Genomic DNA, 15,067 nt, shown 5'->3' on the forward strand with positions numbered 1-15,067 from the left:
CAAACAAAACCGAAACATCATTCTTGTCTGGTCTCAGTCTGAAAAGCTCTGAAAAAGGGCAACAATACAGCATGAATACAAACCATCACTTGAGCAACTATGATTTTCAGAGAGCTATTGAATCCAAATTGCTTTTGTGCACTTGCCTGTGTACATAATGACCTGTGGCAAAGCACAGTCCATGCACACGCTCACATTCAAAACATTAATCCTGCGGTTCAGAAGGAGAAACGACTCGCATTGCAGCAGCAGTCCTGTTCCAAACTCCTCAGCCTTTGACCTCATCAGTTAACTACGAGGAATTAGAAATTGAGATGCTGATTTATGCAAACAAAGTCAGTCAAATATAATAACAGATGGAGAGAGAGATTAATTTTTCAGTCGCCAGAACACAACAACAAGCTTCAAACAGTCCAGGAGTCCAGTTATATGCTTTCACACAGCAAATGTGCATCTATCATAAGTATACTGATGGTCTTTTTTTATATTTCATGCAATACTTTGGCTTTTATTTTCTGTTTGCTGCTTGTCCCCAACCTGTGCCTGCATTTTGGCAAATGTCTGACCAGTTTGATGACATAATGTGTCTACTGCATTAGATACAGTCAGACCTAGAAGAAAATATTACACTATTAATGGCTGTACAGAAAAAGAGCACTATGTGGATAAATGAGTTAACAATAATCAATACCCAACCCTTCTTTTTTAATACAGATAGTCGTTCAGTCAAGTTTATCGTAAAGGATCATGAAAAATGATCACACTGCAAATGATCCGAGATGTTTTGACATGTATTGACAAAGTGTGCTTCGGCCCTGAGTGGCTCATTTTTCCTGCAGTGTTTTAACTCAGCTATGTAATTAATCCTATGGTCCAAAGAGACTCAAATTTTCCAGATGACCCTTTTAAGTTGTATTTAATTTGGTTCAAAGTTAAGAGCATCTTCAAGTCTTTGATCTATGGAGTGACTTTGGGAGCAATGGTGACTTTGACTTTAACAGTATTGTTCAATGTACTAATGCGTATTCCATTTTTAGTGGGATTTAACAAATATCGCTACCTATGTATGTCCAATACATGTCTCTATTAACAGCAGAATAGAAAGGATTGAACTGTGTAGTTTACAGGTAAAAAAGTTAAATATAATATAATATCAGAGATTGCAGAAGTTTGTGGAACAGAAGCTAACCCAGCTATAACAACAAGACTTCAGTTCTCTATAAAGCAATATTTCCTCGTCCAAGACGCAGAAGAAATTTAATTTGGTTTATTTGTCATGAGGCTACACAAATACACAGAGTTCTCATATGGGCTCATTTAACTTTACAAATGATCAGAGGGTTATTACAATCTGGCCAAACACTCTTCACACTCATTAGAGAGGGAGGCTGGTTTTTATTCTACAAAATATCTGTACAAGACTCAAAGATCAGATCAAGATCAGTTCAGTTTTATTGTTTACCTTTGCACCAAAATATCATCCTCATAATGTGAAATCTTCACTCTCTCACCTCTGTCTCTTTGTAATTATTAAGATTTTATATTATGTGAACCTAGACAAGGGATCTCTACTGTTGATACTTTCCTGCACTATAGCAATGGATTAAAGACTGATTTTGTTTATCTTCCTTGGTTTCCAATACAGTGGTGACTAGAACGTCAACGGTTTTAAGCATTTTAAACATTTGAAAAACTGCAAATTGTGAGTTTATTTTCATTGAGTCTATTGATGATTGATGGATGGATGGATGGATGGATGGATGGATGGATGGATGGATAAAAGACAGATTGGTACTGATGAGCTCACCTTGGTAGGAGACAACAGGGTGTTCCTTTCTGCTGCAGTCTGCAGGTTTGATGGGAGGCTGCTGGGACAGACAAATAGATGAACAGATGACCAGCACAAGGCCATAGGGGGAGAGGGCCCACGCCCTCCACCCTGACGTAACCATAGCTACAACCACATCCAGTCTTCTGTCAGGTCCTCAGGAATCACCTGTTGGAGCAGAGGGGATACTTGTCAGTCTGAGCACATGGCCAGTGACAATCAAACACTACTGATGGGAAAAAAAAAATATAATCCTAATACTAAATACATCTGCTTAAGACTTTTGAAAATGTGAACGTACAGTCGCACACCCTCCCTTCTGTCTGTTCCCGAGTCCATCCATCTAAATTAGTTTTGCCAGTCCACCAGCCCCGCAGTCCCTATGCTGCCTCTGTCTGTCTGCTCTGGGTGTCCAGCCCCTCACTGTCAGCAGGACTCAGTCATGCCTAATTCACCTCAAAAGGCCAGAGCCGCCAATCTTTGTAATGCCGACTCTCAAGCCGAGGGTGGCATCAACAGAGCTCTTTCTGTCTGTGGAGACCCATTCAAAGATGAGCCTGGGCCCTCAGCCAAACAGGGGGTGTGAACTTTGAACTGTGAGCCACATGACGGGTTTTTGTGTCAGTTTTAAAATCCATTTATAAACATCAAATCTGCACTACGATGACAATTTGATGATGATTTCAGACACAAGGGTCATTTGAAAGGCTCTTCTTCATAGTTTACATGGATTATTGGTAAATAAGACAGTAATTTTACTGCTGCTCTGGAGCTGCTCTTTGGTTTTGGCTGACTTACAACAGGAAAAATAGCAACGTGGAAGCCATATTTTTAGACTAAATGCTAAATGCCTGTTCTCAGAATAGTAAACTTTAACCTAGTATGTGTATTGTATCATTAATCACCCTTAAAATCTTGCTCTAATTCTCCTAACAGGAGGAACAGGAACGGAATACATATTTGGTCATGATGTTAAAGAACCAGCTGGGAACAGGAGAGGCAGAAATCTAAGAATTTCCCTCAGTGATGCCAAATAACTTGGGTCAATGAAATAAAGCCCAGCTGATGTTCTCTTCTCACCTCTGTATGCTTGCTAACATGTGGATGTCCAGGCCAAAAAGAGAACTGTGCCATCTTTACTGTTTCAGAACTACACATTTCACAGCTGAACATTCCTGAATATCTGCCTTCTCTGAGCACGAGCACACACAGAAAAGTTGTGGACAAACATGACACGGCCATTTTAAAGGAATTTCCATATTTTAAATCTTAGAAAAAAATATTTGGGAAAATGAAAAGTTGAACTAAAGTATATAGTTTGTTTAAAAGTTTGCTAAAAAAAAATGCACATTAAAATTTTAATTGGTCACATCTTAAACGTGTATGGACATTGAAGCCGTGAATGTGTCACTTGACATATAAATGATGAAACCGACTTTTGAAATACAGACCATATTGCAGTTGAACTACCAATTCAGATGACATACATATGCAGTGAAAACAATTAAAATACCTGATGAAGCACTGAAAGTAATTGTACTGTCACCAGATACATGTAGAGAAACTGTAAATGGCAATAGTGCATACTTTTGATTGTAAAATTGTAACAGATGACCGATCAGCTTGTGTAAAAGCCTATAACGTTCCTCAATGCCACAGTTCAGCAGATTTGTTATTCTTTCACAGCAGCTTCTTCTATTCCAACCCTCTTTTCCTTTAACCCTTAAACCAGTTTCACTGCAGCTGCTATGTGCTGTGGAGAATGGAAGCAGTGAATATCTGTCTGTCTACTGCTCACCGAGAGGACTGAATGTGTGCAGAGGCAGTGGTTTTTCAACCTGCTGGGTCTTACATTGCTGCCTAATGAAGCGACAGGAACAGAGCCTCCACCGCTGGCCTTGCTTTTGTTATGGGGCTGTGCTCCTCTCACCATGCAAAGGCCGGCCAGTGAGAGGCCTAATGTTCGGGGATTTGTCTATTCAGTACAATGATGGGGAGCAATAGCAGACGTCCGTTGGATTCTTCAGGAGCACAAGGAAATGTACTGCAAACTCTTGCAAAAGGCAAAGACTGCATATGCATCATCTGGGATATACATGCATTTACATATCTGCCACCTCTGTCAGGTTAAGGTTAGTCAAGTAAAACTCTGTAGACACACCGTATGCTCAACCATCCACCCTGAACTACCTCTTGAAGGGTTTTACTGTGCTTTTACCACAGTATTGAACTTTCTCTGTTTCTTCAGAGAGGATTGTCATTCCTTAGTAACATAACTGGAAGAGATCACTTGTCAGCACAGTCTCACAAAGCCTGGCTGCAGACTCTTCATCGTGTTTTGAATTGTTTAACCCATAAATGTCAGAAAAATCATTACGTTTGAGCGATCAGACATAATATTGTGTACATTTGGAAGAGCCACCACACGTTTTGCTGCCAAGCGTAAACTGGGCCTGAGCTATTTTGGATTTGGAAACCAGCACTGAGTGAAACGTAGGAAGTAAAAGCAACAAACATTCAAGCCTCGTCCAGTTTTCCTGGAGCCGTGAGCGTGTTAAAACATTTGTTCATTCATGTAGCTGCCTGTGTTGGAAAAACACCATAAAGCCTTAACAACCTGTGAAGAGATTAGAAATACAGAGTCTGTGATTCATGTGACCTGTATGTGTTTGGACTGTGGGAAAAAAATAGGAACACGGAGTGAACATGTGACCTCCACACATGGGGAACACAGCCAAGATTTCAACCCAAGACCTTGTCGCTGTGAGCCACATAAAATTTCCAACATGGCCTCACTGTATCAATACACCAGAATATGACAGGTGTCTCTTTGAGCATCTACTACAGTTCTGTTTGCCTGCTGTTTTCTCTCTGGTCCTCAGTGAGGGTGAACGCTCTCTGCAACATTTCACTGAGAAAATCCAGACTCTACATCGCTAAGATGACTTGTTATTAAAAGTTTGTTGTTAAAGTAAATTTGGTTTTGCAGTTTTAAAAGAGCATAGCCAAAGCTTGCAGCAGTATAACAAATAACCACAATTTTTTGTGTCTCTAGCAGCAGTTATGTTTGAGTAACAAACACCATGCATAGAAATCTTGATGACTTCTTGCAAGAAACTAAACCATAATATTCGTACTTTGGAAATGTTTGCACAATCACATACCACACTGCTGCACTGCATCACTGAGCAGCCTGTTGAGACAAGACTGAATTAAAGGCATCAATCTGTTCGATGTTAGATGCATCTAGGAGTTTATTGCATTATCTAGATAAAAAACAAGTTGGGCAGAACAAATAATGGCTGTGAGACAAGCTGACGTTGACATTGAAAATAAGCCCTGCTGACCAAAACAAAAATTATAAGTGGTCTTGGGAGATGGGTCTGTTGTCCATCACTTCCTGAGATGTAAACGAACTCTGCAGCAGAAGCAGCTCACTGCTCACTTCTTCTTTAAAACCTACATTATGCCCTTACATAGACACCTTACCTGCCATTTCATTTTACTCTGACATTTATTACTGCCACTTTATTTACTGAAGGTCTTTAAGCTAAAGAACATTCAACCCTGTATGGGAAAAAGTTTCAACGATTCCCCCGATGCACTTCCAAGATGGAGTTAATAAATGGCCTAATCAGTATGCGAACTACACTGTAGCTTTTGTGGTCTGAAATTACATTTCTAAAGCGTTTTGATTTATCATTATTCCTGTTAATAAGAATAAGTGGAGCAAACAGATGAGGAGTAGCTGCAGATGGCGGCCTTCAGCACCGTGGAGGGTTAGATCTGTTTTTTCTTCGTTATATGGCAATTACCATAAAGAAATATTGTTTTTTGCTTTGTTTTTTGAAGTTTATATTTTGGCAGAAACAGCATGAATGCTGGCATCTTTTTTAAAAAGAGTGATGAATCATCCTCATGCGAGAATCATACATCAACAATACCCTACTTTTACACAACTTCAACCCATGATCCTGATGAGAACAGAAATGTGTTACAAAAGTATGATATTGTCAATATTTTAGAGGGAGCTTGTGTTCTATTGGAAGGAGCTAAGCGTCTTCTGGCTCTGAGCTAAAACATTTCATGCAATTCAGATGATATCACAACTACTATGTGGATTCTATACTGACAGCAAAATTGAGAGTTCATCAGATAAAATTAAAAGAGGAACTGCTATTTTTTGATAAGATAATGATATAATTGTGACAAAAAGCAGACTTTAAATGTCAACCTGCAAGCTCTGACATCTTAATGATAATTATGCATGGCTTGATTCTCACAAAGAGGCTACATCAAATTGTGAGTCATTGTCACAGGTTGTATTACGTCTGCAGATAATGGCCTGCTATTCTTCTTTCTCAGGTTGTTTCATCGATATATCTTTTTGTGTGCTGAAGGTATAGAATTACCCAGGAAATCACAAGAAAGCCCAAAGATTTGATAAAGAGCGAAAAAACACTTTCATTTTGATTGTTTTTCTGCTCTTGTATCCTGTTAATCATGTCACAGTCCCCAATGTTACCAAAGTTAGACGCTGCAGCCTGCAGAGTTTCCCCTTCACTTCAACATCTCAGTGAAAATGTTGTGACACATTAACAAGTGTTTGGGCAGAGTATTAGTGCCCCTGCAGCACTTCATCACAGTTGTCCAAACTTTGCACAGTGCACGAGTTTTTGTCAAACTTTCCGTTTTTCTTTTCGGAGTCAACAAGAAGCCAGCTGCTGCCTGCTTGCTCTCTCTGCCTGCAACTTTTTCAAGAGATACTGTATTTTCCTTTCTCACCAAATCACATTGTTTTTAACTTCTTCATGCTGCTGAAGCCAGAACAAATCAGGGGGATTTCTCTTGTAGCAGACTGAAGCAGTGGAACAACCCATTATTGTCATTCCTTTACAAAAAAAACCAAAACATTTTAAGTCTTTTAAAGTGTTCATACAATATTTAAGAAACATGAAACTTCAGTGTTTTCAGAAAGCCTTGCTGTTTTTTTATTGCAAAAATTTTCTATTCAAGCACTCTTGTCTTTGTCTTCAGAAATCGTGAAGAACTTTTCAGTCTTTTCAGACGCCAGAAGGGACGGCCCTCCCATGGTGTGTCTCACTTGGATACCTTCAAACCACTGCTTATATATGAATGAGCTGATCTGATGGAGGGAAGAGTGAGGCGTTACTAGCAGGTTACCATGCTTGAATACATCAACTGGGCAGCCACACTGACACTGTGAAGGTCCTATTTCTTCTTCTGTGGCTTATTTCTTGCCAAACAGCTATTTTAGGTAATCGTATATGTTCTGATCTGACTACAAAAGACACTAGAAACCTGAACAGGTTTTCCACCGCGATTACACAGGCTACAAAACGAGCATGCCGAGACACTGGGTGAACATGTGTGCTTCATTAAAATCCAAGCGTCCTCTTCACAGAGGCGATATATGACAGAGAAATTAAATACAAGTAATTATTTCTTCATGCAGATGCCCTGCAATTTGTTCCTCCGTGGCATCAAAAATAAAAGAAGGGAGTCCAGCATCTGACCCTTGTATATCAGCCTCTTGTCTAAACTCTCTGCACCCGAGTACTTGGACTCCATCCAATTATCATGAAAAGAAACAGTGAATCCCCCCCCCAAAAAAAACCTGGGATTCTAAACTCCAAATTCCTTCTTTAATAAGAAAACGCCACAAACAGCAACTGCCACCAAAGCAGATCCCTAAAATTCTCTAACTGCAGCTTCTTGACAATAACCGAGCCCTCACTTAAAAAGAGTAGTAATATTAATCATCAATGAAGTCAGTTCATGGAGATTTGTGAGTTGGAGCAAATGGACACTGAGAGGGCACCCAAAGTCTCTCCATCAAAATATTCAGAGAGGACCATTTCCGAGGCAGTGTTCTCAGCTCCTTCCTACCGGGGTGAATGGCCTCTCTGTCCAACCTGCCAACTATCTGCCAATGGCTGCTCTCTTTTACAAGTGAATAGACTGAGTTTAGCCACAGTTAAAAAGACACACTAACGTGCCATGGCTGCACCACAATGGCCGCTCGGGTAATTTGCCAAACCTAATGATGCCGGTTTGGCCCCGGCGAGAGGAGGTAGAGAGCAGGAATCCTAAAGAGGCACACAGCTGCACTGATCCCTCTTTTTCTATCTCCTCTCCCTCCTCTCTGTCTCCCTCTGTCCTCTTATCATGAACTCTATTTCTTCTGCTTTCTGGAATAAATGACACAACCAGGATATACAGCCAAAAGCATACAGCTGCATTCTGTCTCTGACAATAGCACAAATCCACCTGAAGGAAATCTTTCTGTTAGTGGAGATGATTGAAAATTACTGGTGTGCTGGTCCATTCCCCACAACATGAATATCGATGGAAAGGAAAAGATAGAAAAGCAAACAAGCAGTCTAGCAGTCTTTCAGATGATCAAAATGTACATTATTTTTTAATATTTCTCTGATTAGCTTGTAGTTTCACCTTTTAAGCTTCTGTTGAAGGCGCTATAGTTGCACTGATCAATCATTTTATGATAGTTTTTGAGTAAAATGACCAGTTGTAGGCTAGAATTTAACACTAACCATACAGTTCATCTTTGCTCTACCAGGGGTTTCAGCATCTTTAGCATCTTTCAGCTTATTCAGCACTAAATGACACATTAGATTAGTGACAAGCTGATCAACATAACAAAGCATTTAACTGCCAAAGAGCCAGCACTTTACCATGACCAAAACAAAACTAGAAGAAAAGCTAATTGTGGACTACAGGTGACCAGAAATACAAGACTGGAAACACAGCTGACCTGAAAACATGTTAAAACTCTGTGATTTTTCAGTTTGGTGTTAATTTCAACAGAGGTCTTCGGTCAAATGGCCCAAAAATACACAACAGTGCAACTTAGTATGTATAAGTAGTAATGATAGGTGGACAAATGAAAAGAAAAAGCTCCCGTCTAATGGGTATATTGATCCAAAATTTTAAAAGACTAGACTATAATTTTATTTTACTCTTTGGCAAAAGCAATAATCAATCGAGCAATAAGGCCCTAAACACAGATTACAGGGGATGGTTTTCAAAGTATTTTTAGCTGAAATGCATCAACAACTATCTCCAAACAAAAGAATAATAATTTTTGCATATTCTCCAAATGGACACAATATTTTTGCAAAAGCAGTAGATCTACACACAAACGTCACAAAGTGCAGAATGTTTCCTCAATCCACACCTCTCCAGTCACTACTGACTGATCCTATTGAACAGACATCTGTGGACAAAGAACATCTCTGCACTGAGGCGGGATGTCTGAAACAACCGGCCATTAAATGACTGATGCTCCCTGTTAAGGTCACATCATGACAACTGAACCATCGCTATGACAACTGAGCAAACTCCACCCACTGAAGAAAACCATGAGATCCCACTGAAAGCTCCAGAGAAAGCCAGTAAGTGCAGGATCGTGTGTGATTAGCTGCTGATTAAAGACGAGCAGCTGACACAGTTTTATGAAAGGACTCTGTTTGATTGTAAACATGTTTTTACGATACTGTTTACCATTGAGCAGCCTCCAGAAATGGACAAAAACATTCAAATACATAGAGACCACTTTGGTGGTTAATTGCAGAACAAAAATACATTTGTATGTGACTATTTCAGCATGTTAAATTGACTGGTTGTATTGTACATCAACTACTGCATTGTATAAACTTGTATTATGTTTGGCTGAGTTTACTTGAGTTACCTTGTTGTGAAAACACCAGACAGTCTGTGGCTTTAAATCTCTTGGGTGACTAACAGTCTGAGCATGTCAATTACTAATCCATTCCATCTAATTGATGCTGCTGTCATGGCAAAGCATCTCAAAATCCACTGACTAAAGCATGGCATTATCCAGTGATGACTAATTTTCATTACTAATGCTCATTTCATTTAAACAGCAGATCTTGCAAATCAACCATTAGTCTTGCAAATAATTAAAGACAGCCTGTTGCCAGCAATTACTTCAAAAGGCAAAGACACTAATTGCAGTTTTGACATACAAATTGCTTTCTATTTCTGGTATATAAATATAAGAATATTAGCATCAGGATACCAAGAACACCCGCTATAAAAGGGGCAAAATGGACTTTTCTAAATCAAACATCACACTCAGAACAACATGTAGCTCTTTCTTGATAAAAGGTTCATCAATGAAATTGTGAGGCAAAAAAAACAAAAAACAAAACACTAAAGCATAATTTTAGAAGCCAGACTGAGGTTATTGATCCGGAGCTGGGAGTCCTCCGTCTCCCTTCTGCTACACAATTCCCATGCCAAATTTCAGCACTTATGCCTCAGACAGAACAAAGGAAAAATGCACCACACACCACCTGAAACCCCTCCAGTGTTAACAAATGGTTTTCCACACTACATGTTGCATCCGAAGTCAGAGGCAGCGAGATATACGTTGAGGATGAAGGTGAACGGGGAGGAGGGAGAGGTGAAGGGTCAGATTATAAATGATTCGAGGAGAAATGAGGCTGCACAGAGGGAAACGGACAAACAGGCAGGCAGGCAGAAAAAAAAAACGGTCACAAAAAGTAGCAGACACAAAGATAGAAAGGACAACACAAAAGAATAAGTAATTGCACTGACACAGCCAACCTCTGCATGGGATACATGCATGCAAGCACACGCTGCACAAATACACAAAGAAATAAACTTACTAGTTCACCATCACCACCAAACAGATTCGGCAGACGGGCGAGTGGCACGGATCCCGACGCTTCACATGGTGGGAGAGAAAGAAAGAGGTATGAAAAAACAAGAGGGAGAGAACTTGTCACACATCGGCACACAGTAGCACGCTGACCAGAGAGTGTGCAGGAGGTGGGGGGAGGTAAAGGGGTGTGTGATGGGGGAGGCTGGGGGAGTGAAGCATTTCTGTTAGTGCGGAGCAAACTGTTAACTCTCTCAATAGAAGAGGGATGTGCTGCGCTGTGAGATCCAGTACTAGATTTTGTTCAAATATAGGTCCCATTATGGTAGTAATCCACTTAAGAATTTGAATTTGTTGTGTTTTGTTGCTACATTTAGGCTCATGTTGTGGTGTTCGTTGGACTGAATATGCTATAGATCACTAATAAAGAGGTTCATGTTAAACCTCAGCAAGCAAATTAATTACATACTGCCATCTCCTCGGGAATATATGCAGAAATTAAACTACTACTTAAAGGTACCTTGCTGAGATTTTAATCACTACTAGAGGTATGGAGCAAAGGCTTTATGAAATCATTTATTTGCCAGCTGCATATGAGAACACAACAACACATGCAGGCACGACGACACACATTCTGTAGCAGGTTTTATGCTATTCCACTGATCAACAGGTGGTGGCTGTAACACACCAAGTAGTGCAGCGATGCACCAGCAAAAGCTAAGGAGAAGAAGGTTGTTGGCTTGCAAACGTGAATGAAAACAAATGTTTAGTGAGACTGGAAATGCACTTGATACATTTGTTAGAATTTAAATTAGTGTTTTGGTGAGAAATACTGAATGTAAAGATATTTTTACTTCCTTTAAATGGTAAAGTAATACAGAAAGTATTGCCTCTGTGCAAATTTAGGAGGTTTTTATAGTCTGCTTTTATCTTATAGCCACACTTGTATGTGCATTTTTGTACAGAAATAGGTTTTTGTTTCTGATTTAAGGGTTTGTTCAAGTCATTTATCAGGCAATTTGGTGCCCTAAGCTTCTTAAATATGAAAGTTTGCTGGAAAAAAACGAAATGACTAATTGATGCAACATTCTTAAAGTAATCTATAGATAAAAAATTAATGAAAAAAATATTTATATGCACATATTTTCACTGGACTAGTAAGTCAAACCATTTCTTATAGTGATTTTAAATTTAGTATTTTTTAAGTAAAAGCAAAGTCTAAGAAGTTAGTGCTAACAATTAAAATGCATCAAGTTTCTCAGCTGCTCAGGACTGCTGGTTACTTTCTTTAAACCATCTAAATCACTGGACATAAAGTCGGATGAGAGGTAGGCATCATGGGCTTCTTTTAAAATGAGTCTTAGTGGAACACAGCTGCAGTATCAACAATGTGTAAATGAATCAGGAAGCAGAGTCAATAGCAAACTTCATTAGTGCAGACAAATATTTTGCTAACCTAAACAAAGAAAACTTTCAATTTATTCACCCACAAGTTGGACTGACTGGTGGCACTGATAAAATTCTAAAAAGCAGCAGCAACCCAGATTTCAACTAAATATCAAAATAGCCTATTAAATACAACAGCATTACAACCACCTTAAAAAGATCTGTATATGATGATCTTTAAAACTATTTTAGAAACAGGAGGTTTTGTTTGAATAAGAATGTAAAAATCTTGATAAAAATACTGCAACCTATGTGTCAGAACACTACAAGTTTTGAAATGACAACACAGTTCAATCAGCATCTGTCACAAAAATACAATTGCATTTTGATTTTTTTTTTACGATCTTTCCCTTTCAAGACTCATTCAAATCCCACTGTATTATTTAATGAACACATTCTTATCCTCATTCCTGAAAGGGTTTCGGTTTGTTACACACATGTGATATTTACTTTAGGAATCTAACACAACTGCTGGCATGCTGCAGCTGCGTCTCGTCTCTGAACAGTACTGCTGATTGTAGAGATGCGTGTATCGGACATAAAAATAAAGATTCAGAAACATTCAGGATTAGCAACATGCAAAATAGCATTCTACATACAAATTTTAAGTAAACCTTGAGTTTGGAATATTTTATTGCAAATACAGTATGTGTTGCCAGGATTAGAATGGAGCTTTTGGTCAGTGGCCTAGTTGATATTAAGGTTAAAAAGACCAAGATAAAGTAGTGCTGTATGGACACACATCGTTTTTCCAGCTTTGTGTGAACACATTCAATCAACCCTATTCCTGCCTGTGTCAGCCAGCAGGAAATATGGCAGGCCGTCCTGCTGTTGACAGAGACACCAGTCAGGCATGGCTGTAGAAGTGGCTGCCAATCTGATAAGGCGAAGGGGTGACCTCCCATTCAGGAATTAATGGCACCAATAAATCAAATGCACTGAAAAACGACAGGCTCGTTTAACTTCCAGTGTGCCCAGCAGAGCATAAGAGACGAATAACGCTTCCCGGCCTCATCCTCAACTTTTACAGAGTGGGATATTCATCTCCCTCAGCCTCACTTGCACCACAGCGGAGCACCAAAACCCCCCAGAGAGGATGAATGGCTCGCTCCTGTGCAAACTTCAGGATGACCTCCTCCGGCTCTGTTTTTACAGCCCTCCTGTCACTGCCAGGGCTGAAAGATTACAGGCACAGTGAGACGCAGGGGAGAGCTGAGCAAAAGCTAAAACCAGACCAGTGAAAAATAGCCAGCGTCGAACATCACGTATGATGGTGGACTTCAGGGGGGCTGAAAGACGGCCAACAAGCTGTCAAACTAAACAAGTGAATATGATAGTAACTTCTATATCACCTTGTGTGATTCTGACAATGTATCAGCACTGCTTCAGAGCTCTATCAGTCACTTGTGTTTGTCTCCAAGTGCCCACGTATTGCGAAAGCATCTTTTTTTTTTTTTTTTAGTGCATCAACTTCCAAGCAAATTAGGTTAACCCTCCTGTTGTGTTTCAGGTCAAATTGATCCATTTTAAAGTTTAAAAATTGAAGAAAAAAAGTTGTTGTTTTTTTCGGTTGGAAACTTCTTCTGCTTGGCTTAATAAGTATAATCAACATATAAAATAAAAATAGTTCATTTCACGTGTTTCTGGTTAAGAAAGAGTGTTGAAATAAAGTTTACTTTCAATACAAATCCTCTTTTGTCTTGATTTTATGTCAGCAGGTCAGTTTGATCCTAAACAGAAGAGGTATCTCATGTTTATTCATCACTCCGTAAAAAGAAAAAAAATCTAAATGTAAAATAAAAAATTTGAAAAAAAATCAATGTCATGCAAAACTATTGTATTTTATATGTAGGTCTTTCCAATGTACAGGACTGTTCAAAAGTTTGGGGTCACTTAGAAATGTCCTTATTTTTTTAAAGAAAAGCATTTTTTTTTTCAATGAAGAAAACATTAAATGAATAAGAAATACAGTGTAGACATTGTTAATGTGGTAAATGACTATTCTAGCTGGAAATGGCTGATTTTTAATGGAATATCTCCATAGGGGTACAGAGGAACATTTCCAGCAACCATCACTCCTGTGTTCTAATGCTACATTGTGTTAGTTAATGCTGTTGAAAGGCTAATTGATGGTTAGAAAACCTTTGTGCAGTTATGTTAGCACATGAATAAAAGTGTGAGTTTTCATGGAAAGCATGAAATTGTCTGGGTGACCCCAACCTTTTGAACAGTAGTGTAGATCTAAAAAAAAAAGTTTTAACGTACATATTTTATGAAAAACAAGTGAATTATCCTCAATTTACCATTGATCTGTAAGAAGAAAAGAATACCACTACACTAAATATTGATAGAAATGATTAGTAATGGAGTTAACAATGAGATATGAACAATGTTTATTGGGATTCTTTGATTTCTGCCATTAGATAAATAAACATGACCAGGAGCATCATTACTGTTCCTGAGAAATCAACATAACAGGAGGGTTAAAATCAAATAGCTGTTGTGAGCATCTTTCAATATTTTTTGTAAATTGCACATTGCCTTTTGCTCAGTCTTCAATACTCCTGGTCACTGATTATTTAAAATAATGGCAGTTTTAAGTAAAATACCTTGCTTGGGCCTGTAAATATAAACAGCAAACCCCTGTCTTCTAAAGATTATGTTTAAATATACACACAATTAATCTACCACAGTAAGTAGAGATTTTGGAAAAATAATGCTGTGCTACTCACTCATTATACACTTTCTGTATCATTGCGAGACAGCAGCACGGCTATCTCGCTGTAACTATGACAACAAGTAAACACTACACATGATTGCGATCCTACTACAAATCCACCGCTGCAGACTTATCAGTCGAAATCGAAACAACTGAGCAGCCTTGGCAGAGTACTACACTCTGAGTGCTTTTTGTGTTTTCTAAATTAACTAATTAATCAAAGCAATTTGACATTTTTACTTTAAAAAATTCTAATTTGCAACACAGAGGAATTTTTTTTTTTTTTTTTTTTTTTTTTTTTAGGAAAATGTGCTGCTAATATCATCATGACCTTACTAGTGTTAATTAATGAATTTTAAAATCACCATGGTGTCCATTAATCCAC

The 15,067-nt window shown here is 38.7% G+C and overlaps 1 protein-coding gene across 5 annotated transcripts in view; it reads right to left on the reverse strand.

Moving 5' to 3' along the window:
- The window catches only part of sema5bb (sema domain, seven thrombospondin repeats (type 1 and type 1-like), transmembrane domain (TM) and short cytoplasmic domain, (semaphorin) 5Bb), a 44,042-nt gene that overhangs the window by 24,781 nt on the left and 4,194 nt on the right, over positions 1-15,067 (reverse strand). For 4 of the 5 annotated variants that reach the window (XR_004846137.2, XM_055008443.1, XM_035941720.2 and 1 more), the window contains exons 2-3: positions 10,525-10,583; positions 1,808-1,996 (exon numbers count right to left, since the gene is read on the reverse strand). Coding sequence is in view for 4 of the 5 variants with exons in the window: in XM_055008443.1 (XP_054864418.1) it covers positions 1,808-1,952 (145 nt within the window). In the remaining variant the exon portion in view is untranslated. The remainder of the gene's footprint in view (positions 1-1,807; positions 1,997-10,524; positions 10,584-15,067) is intronic. The other variant, XM_055008444.1, reaches the window with a different exon arrangement.

Source organism: Amphiprion ocellaris, chromosome 24, assembly GCF_022539595.1.
Source record: "Amphiprion ocellaris isolate individual 3 ecotype Okinawa chromosome 24, ASM2253959v1, whole genome shotgun sequence".
NCBI lineage: Eukaryota > Metazoa > Chordata > Actinopteri > Pomacentridae > Amphiprion > Amphiprion ocellaris.